The sequence below is a fragment of the Arachis ipaensis genome, chromosome B2, assembly GCF_059453495.1.
Source record: "Arachis ipaensis isolate K30076 ecotype BB chromosome B2, ASM5945349v1, whole genome shotgun sequence".
NCBI lineage: Eukaryota > Viridiplantae > Streptophyta > Magnoliopsida > Fabales > Fabaceae > Arachis > Arachis ipaensis.
Window position 1 is genome coordinate 106,279,294 of NC_142437.1, and position 7,859 is coordinate 106,287,152.

The 7,859-nt window shown below is 34.4% G+C and overlaps 1 protein-coding gene and 1 pseudogene across 3 annotated transcripts; both read left to right on the forward strand.

The window, feature by feature from the left end:
• The first annotated feature begins 315 nt into the window (after nt 1-315).
• Nucleotides 316-826, forward strand: LOC148575127 (uncharacterized; annotated as a pseudogene).
• Nucleotides 827-3,381: 2,555 nt separating this feature from the next.
• On the forward strand, nt 3,382-7,335 carry LOC107627601 (uncharacterized). 3 transcript variants are annotated; one of them, XM_021116136.2, is made up of 6 exons: nt 3,382-3,793; nt 4,475-4,570; nt 5,250-5,385; nt 5,513-5,623; nt 6,314-6,415; nt 7,032-7,335. In XM_021116136.2, the coding sequence occupies exons 1-4, from the start codon at nt 3,532-3,534 to the stop codon at nt 5,538-5,540; spliced, it is 522 nt and encodes a 173-aa protein (XP_020971795.1). In that variant the 5' UTR covers nt 3,382-3,531; the 3' UTR covers nt 5,541-5,623; nt 6,314-6,415; nt 7,032-7,335. The 3 variants fall into 3 exon arrangements, with proteins under 3 accessions (XP_020971795.1, XP_020971796.1, XP_088359817.1); XM_021116137.2 differs by having other exon boundaries at nt 5,513-5,555; XM_088503691.1 differs by having other exon boundaries at nt 5,513-6,415.
• The last annotated feature ends 524 nt before the right edge of the window (nt 7,336-7,859 follow it).

Below are 7,859 nucleotides of genomic sequence, written 5' to 3' on the forward strand. Positions count from 1 at the left end.
CTTACTTTGTATATTTGGGTTATTAGTTAGTGTGGATTGGGTTTATCAAATACTAACCCATCATCAAATGAATCTTTTTACTTCTCTGTAATCTAAACCTTGTTGAAGAAGCTTATAACTAAGCTATCTCAATTACAAAAGTCAACAGAATCATCAGCTTGGTTTTTTATAATCTGCATTTGCTGCACTGTGATATGTATGGTTATTTGTCTTAATAATAATAATATAATTGATATAATCATTGTGCAATAGGAGAAGTTTATAAAAAAGTTGGCAGAAGTTCAGGCCTAACATGCCGAGGCTCAAGCACAGGGAATGGAGCTACAACCAATTGATGAAGGCTTGATTTGGGAGGAAGTGTGTGGTGGGCAAAAAAAGAATCGAGTTTACGGAAAATGGTCATTCTTTTCTAACTCTCAAGTCTGGAACCACTTCTGCCAATTCTGTATCTGGAAGAGCACCAAGAAATTAAAATTCTGTTCCTAATTTGCGAGAACAGATTCATAATCTCAATGAAGAGCTTTTTCAGCGTGTTACTCAACAAACAGATGAGCGTATTAGTAAGTTGTTAGATACACGCTTAGCTCCTTTGGAAAAGATTCAAAAGAAGTTAGAAAAGTTGGAACAGGCAATTGGAAAGGCCAAGAAGGAAAAGCTGAAATATAAGAGATGGAATGAGGCTTATGTTAGCTATTATGAGAAAGTTAGAGCGTCAAGTAATTCTAGTGCAGTTCCAATACCACCGCCACCACCGCCACCCTCAATGTCTTCGGATGAGGACTATGATGATGATGAGGATGAAAATGACACTGAAGACTATAGCTGATAGTTTTAGTATGGTTGAACAATATACTAGGAATTATAGTTGATGGTCAATACATTTTGTTTATGTTTTGAATTATATTGACTTGCTTGTTTATAGTACTTTTCTTTTAGTTTGATAATATGATGATTTTGTTTATTTTTTTGAAATATTATAAATATTCGAATACAAATTAGATAAAAATTTGTATTAAATTTATATTTATTTTGTATGAAAATAAGTTTATTTTTTAATTAGAAAAATAAAAAAAATTCTATTTTACCTTACTGACGGATTTACAGACGGATTTTCTGTCTGTAATCAGAGTGTGAGATGATTTTTCAAAGTTCAAATTACAGAAAAAAATCTGTCAGAAAATCCGTCTGTAATTATTTTTCGTCTGTGATTACAGACGGAAAATTCGTCGGAAAGTTCGTCGTCTTCGGGAAATGGATGGAGAATTTACAGAGGAAAAATCCGTCGGTAATTTTTCGACGGAAAAAAATCTGTCGGTAAATAATTTCCGACGGGACTTTTACAGAGGGACAAAATCCGTCAGTAATTTCGTCGGTAACCAAAAATCCGTCTATAATAAAGACTAAATCTGTCTGTATTAAGCCATTTTCTAGTTGTGTTTATAGCATGTATCCACCAAATGGCATGTTTTGTGACAGAAAGAACACACTTTAGGATGTCCTCTTCCTCCTCTACTGCCCTTTCCTCTACCAAAATAGTCTCTGCCTCTATAGTTACTACTATTGGAAAATGGAATTGACTTTCCACTTTCGATAATATCTGAGGAGCTGATTAAAGCGTGAGCTTCAATAGCGTCAGTAGAGTGTAACTATCTTTCTTGTTGAGTGAGCATTGAGAAAGCAGTGTTGACATTAGACATTAGTATTAAAATCATGATCTGAGAACGCACATGACTATATTCCTCATTGAGGCCTCGGAGCAGTCTTACTAACTTTCTATTCTTCCAGTAACCTCGCATCACACCTAATCCACCGCAACATACGATTCCACAAGAACAGCTCGGAATCGATTGAAAATTGTCAAGTTCTTCCCAAATTGCCTTTATCTTAATGAAATAGGTTGTTATGCTAAAGTCACCTTGTTTTAACGCATACAGTTCCTGTTCTAGTTCAGCCACTCTAAACACATCTCCCTGATGATATCTATGACTCAGATCATTCCAAACATCATGCGCTGACTCACTCCACATAGCACTTTGAGAAATCTCGCTATGAAGAGACAAATTTATCCAAGACAGTACATACGTGTTGCATTATTTCCTAAGCAAGATAATTCAGATGATTCTTATCGGGTTTAGGTAAAGAACTATCAACAAATTCAAATTTATTTTTCGATCTCAAAGTAAGTCGCATCGCTCTTAACCAAGCATGATAATTGGAAGGATTTAAGGTAACATTCACAATCAAGGCTCCAGGATTCTCACCTGGATGCAAGTAGTAAAGACTATTCATATATGGATTCACAGGCATTTGATTCTGCTTGTTCCGACGAGTTAGAAAGTGTTGTAGTTTGGAGAGTTGAATTAAGAGCTTCGTGATGCTTTGAAAGTCACTCGGAGAGAACGCATCTTCCATGTCTGATCCTTGATCCTCTATTTGTTCCTCATTCGCCATAGATGGGCCGAATCGGGAACCCTTAACAAGAACTTCGTCTTTCTTCCTCGCATTCTCAAATTCTCTTCACAGATGCAACCTCCACGCTCATCGCACGATGACAAAAGCGTGAGCACGATCAATTCGAGGTTACAGAAACTCAATAATGATGAGAGAAGAGAGGCAAAGAGAGAAAGGAAAAAAGTCAAAGATAAACTTGCTGAAGTAAAATATAGCATCTCAAAAATGAGACTCATTACAAGAGTTGCTATATATACACTGTAACTCAGAGTACCTAACTATAACTCTACTGTAGTTACTTTTTAATCATACATCTAACAAATTTTTAACTATGATAAATTAATGATACAATTAGTGAACTTGGTTAACTTACCGCCTAATGTAATAGATTGTGCAAGATTGATATCAAAGTTGGAGAAAACATTACAAAAGGTAATGAAACTATAAGAATTACATGGTGTAATCATCACTAGTGGTGCGTGATTATGGTGGATTCAGGGAGTAAAACAAAAGGCTAAGTTTATGTGGGATTGAATAGATGATTGAAAAAGGTACTAGATCATAGTAGCTAATGTTGTATTGATATGCGGGTCATCTTTAAATTCCATTGTCGAGAAGAATACATTTGTTATTTGTTAGTCTTCAAGGTTTAAGTTTACTGCTGCATAAAGCTCACTGAATGAGGTGATTTTTATAGTAGACAATAGAAGGTTAGAGACCATGATTTAGATGGATGTTACACTACAAAAAAAGAGTTTAAAATGAAATTTGTATTACGGCAGTTCTTAAGAACCGCCATAATATTTAGATATTACGTCATTTTGTTGTTGCCATAGTTCATTCATATTTTGTGGCGGTTTTCGGTAATTCTGGCGGGTTTGAACGGCCATTGTCATTAAGTATATTTAAAATGCACAAATTGACCAAAGCCTCGTTTCAAAAACGCTACCCTGTATTACCGTGTTCGAGCAAAAAGTTGAAACACTATGCGATCTCCTCCTGCATTCTCCTTCGACGGCGATATTCTTCGGTGATATCTCCTCCAGCGAAGATCTCCTCCAACAGCGATCTCCTCCGGCGATGTCTGCTCCAGCGACGATCTCCTCCGGTGATGTCTGCTCCAGCGACGATCTCCTCCTGCGACGTCTGCTCCAGCGACGATCTCCCTCCTCCGACGTCTCCTCCAGCGACGATCTCCCTCCTCCGACATCTCCTCTAGCGACGATCTCCTCCGGCTTCCTCCTTGTCGTCCTCTATGTCCTCCCTGCCAAATCTTCAGTGTCTCCCTTTTGTTCCGGATCAGCAGTTCAACTCGCTATTTCTTCACATTCTAGGGTTCAAAGTATGAATTATTTCTCTGCTTTGCTAGATTTTTTGCCAATTCAATTGAAACATGAGAGTGCGTGAATACGTGGATATAAATTCCTTGTGATTTTTGTTGTTATTCATTTGGTACTAATTTTTAAGCTTTTTTGAATTTGTTATTATTGGAGAAAAGTGAACTGTATATTTTGATTTTCTTATTTTTTCAATGTGCTGTGAGGTTTTGGTAGTATATTTGTGTTTTAGCTTGTAAATACTAAGTGGAGTATGTGAGAATGGCACAGGGAAGTAGAAAAGCTTTGTTGTCACTTATAAACCAGGTATTAGATCTGGCAAAGATTGAAGCTGGTAAGTTGGAGCTTGAAGCTTCGCTGTTTGTCGTGTATGATGTTTTGGATGATATAGTATCATTATTTTCAGAAAAGTCTCCAGGAAAAGGAATAGAGGTGATAAATATATTATATGCTATGTTTTATCATGGTAGAAATTGAACTTATTTGGACCCTTGTTTTGTTTCATATATATATATATATATATATATATATATATATATATATATATATATTAAAGAGATTGGGAATTGTGTAAATGCGAACGTTAAGTTCTCTATGGATGGATAATATGGGTGATATAACTGGTCAAGGCGCAAACTCAGCATACATCATAGCTCATATATCATGTTGTAATTGAGGCATTTCAGGTCAGTTTAGTGGTTATATATCGTTAGTACTTGGAAGGATTCTTGGTCTCGGAGCTCGATTTAGGGTCTATGAAATCATCACTGCCTTTTATAAGGGTAATTCCTATATTTTTTCTGCAAATCAATTGTGTGGTAAATAGCATTTTATGATTCAGCCTTTTAGGAAATACTCACATAAGAAACTAGTATTGCTTTGTTCCAAGTGACTATATGTCCCTCTTCATAAAACTGTACAATTTTAGTCCATGGATTTTCAAGGGTTGTCTTTGAAGTTCTAAAACTAGCAGCACAAAATAAAAAGCTATTTAGAGTCTTCTGCACAGGTATTTTACCCTCTTACTCTCTTTCTTTTTGTTTATATATTGATATATAGATTTACTTCTAACTCACAAGCCAAGGCATTCATAATTGAGCTATTAAATTTGAAATCTTTACCCGGAGCCAGTAGAAAAAGGTCTTTGTGTTCAAATGTATTGCCGATGCCTGATTGTTTGGTTTTTGATAGTCACTCCACTATCATTCATTGAACACATAAACATTGCCACTTAGTAGGATAAAGCTTGGTTTTTGAATGTTGATTTTTTGCAAAATTTCGGTTTCAATTTTGTCCACCATTTCACTTGATTAATGCATGTGAACCCTGCATCTCTAGTTTGGTCATTATAGAAATTTGTGATCTGAACTTCAAACCTTTTGTGCTTTGTATTTTTTTTATTTTTGACTCCCAATTTAATCTAGTTGCTTTTTTTGTTCAAATGTGCTTCTCTTGAATCAGGTCAGATGAAGAAGTTGGTCCCTTGTCTCCTTTATTTGTTAGTATTGCTGCTGGATTGTCAGCTTCAGTTGCTACTGCAGCTTCTCATGCCTTTGATACTACAAGAACTAGATCACAGTGCACTGTGCTACCAAAGGCATGTTTTGCACTGTGCACTTGCCAATAGCTTTGTTTTGTTTGGTTATTACTATTATTCTGTAATTCACCTCAAATATATGTCTATTTGTTTTTCTTATCTATTGGTACTTTTGATGGCATTCTAGGGATATTCTACAACTTCAGGGAAGCTGAGAGCCCTGCTGCAAGGTATAATACATGCTAATTCAAATCTTGAGTTAAGGCCCTTGTGGTTAAGAAGTAGTTTGAGGTCAAAGGTTAGCATCTTTGCACTGTTTTTTCACAGTTTTTAGTTCTATTGTAAATCCTAATGGGCATTTTAAAAATTATTTTTCAAAAGTTGAATTGCTTCAGTAACTAATCTTGAATATTAAATTTCAGACTAGTGTTTACACCAACCATAACTTGTTGACTGTTCCAGTTGGTATTAAACAAAAGCATAATGTTGATGCCATATAAGGTGAAACAACATAAGGACATGTGCCAAGAAGTAAAAAATAATGCCTTAACCGCAATGAATGCACACACTAATTACCTTCACTAGCCACTCTTAGCCTTAACCGCAAACACGTGACTAATGCCAAGAATGATATTAACATATCCTCATAAATAAATTTGGTCTTTCTTCCTCGTAAAGCAAGAAATTTGTTCTTACTTTTTTCCAAGCATACTTGCATTTTCATACCATTAGAACAAAACCTTTTAAGGGAACTAATTGCTAGTAATTAGTCTATTTGTTCGAATTTGGAGGTGCTGGTGCATGTAATATATCTGAGAAAATATTATTGATTTGAGATTAGAGGTGCTGGTGCTAGTAATTAGTTTATAGATGATGATTGAGCAATGTACCATTGCCTTCTTTGTTGTGGTGGTTTCCTGAGATGTAAACTTGCATTTGTTGCATGGTTTATTTTCTAAACTTATAATATCAATTTGGTTTTTGTCAGGTGATTTGCTAAAAGATTTCTGCATTCTGATATAGTGTCTATTTATGATCATGCCTTTCTTTGGGATGAGGATTTAGGAGTGGAGCATTTTTCTCCTTCAAGGTATGAGTAACACATTTGTGGCTCTTTCTCTACTGGTGCTATTTGATATTTGAGTGCTGTCTGGCCAGCTTCTCACATGAAATATTTTGACCGTTTCATATAAGCAGAAATTTTTGGTTTGGGGTAAATGTGATACAAAATCTTCATTCCAGAGACTAGACTGGAAGGGTGAACAGTTTTGTTCCCAAATTTTCTAAATTTTTAAGTAATAGATTGTTACAAAATCTGTGATGCTAAGGCATAAAATGATGCAAACATTTAGTAATAATGCACTTATTGCACTCTACGATGCTAAGGCATAAAATGAGTTATATAAATTAAGATCATGAATATAATTTGTTGTTGCAAAGGTGTTCAAGTATCTTTTCCTGTGTCCATATGGACTAGGCTTTATTCTTCAGAAAATGGTATGGTATCATGTTTACAAATATTAAAGGTGTTCTATTACTTGAAGTTCAATATATTGAGAAATTGAATGCAACTCTGTAGGGATTCACAGGGAACTTCAATATACCTGAAGTTCAATATATTACTTGAAAGGATTCACAGTCAGAAATTGAATGCAACTCTGCTTGTCTCTTATTATGAGCAAGATAACATTTGATTTTCATTGCAGAGATGTTTGAGCTTCATCTGGAAGAGTTACATGCAAAGCAAGAAGAAATTGCAAAGCGTGATAATGATATTAAACTCATGGAAGCTATTATTCAAATGCTTGGAGGAAAAGAATCTATTTTCACGTCAGACTCGTGGAAGCTATTATTCAAATGCTTGGAGGAAAAGAATCTATTTTTACATCTATCTAAAAGCCAGGGTGCTTCGTACTCCTTTTTACTTCTTTCCTTGTTCATTATTTTTGTTAAAGTTACCATGTAAATTGAATCATACTACTATATAAATTGTGAAGATTGTTTTCCCAACATCTTTTTATTTTATCATTTCCATATGAATTTCGTGTTCTATGATCTTTAGCTACATGTTATGTTTACTTGTTTAGAATTAAAAAATCATGTTATGTTTGATATTTTATTTGTATAGGAGTTATTACTTTTGATTTTCAATACTAAATATATTATGAGTTATGTAATATTTTATTTATGGGTTATGATTTCTTGTTATTGTGAAATTTTAAACAAAAAATTATTTGCTTAACGTAGTAAAAACGACAATTAAAATTGTCTTTTTAAACGATAAAAATTGTCACTTTTACTTGGTAAAAGCGGCAGCTTGAAATTGCCATTTTAAACAATTAAAATACCATTTTAACTCGGTAAAAACAGTGATTTTAAACTACCATTTTTAAACAATAAGTACTGCTATTTTAAACAACATGAAACGTCATTTTAACCAACCAAAATCGTTTTATTTGGAAATAATGATGGTTTAAAACTGTCGTTTTAACCAATCAAAAAGCGCCGTTTTATCTGGAAATAATGGTAGTTTG

Excerpts from the sequence above, each read along its gene's own strand:
- LOC107627601 (XM_088503691.1), top strand. The coding sequence starts at position 3,532 with ATGTCTGCTCCAGCGACGATCTCCTCCGGTGATGTCTGCTCCAGCGAC. Across the intron at positions 3,794-4,474 it reads TTCACATTCTAGGGTTCAAA|GTCAGTTTAGTGGTTATATA; the intron begins GTATGAATTATT and ends GAGGCATTTCAG. Across the intron at positions 4,571-5,249 it reads CATCACTGCCTTTTATAAGG|GTCAGATGAAGAAGTTGGTC; the intron begins GTAATTCCTATA and ends CTCTTGAATCAG.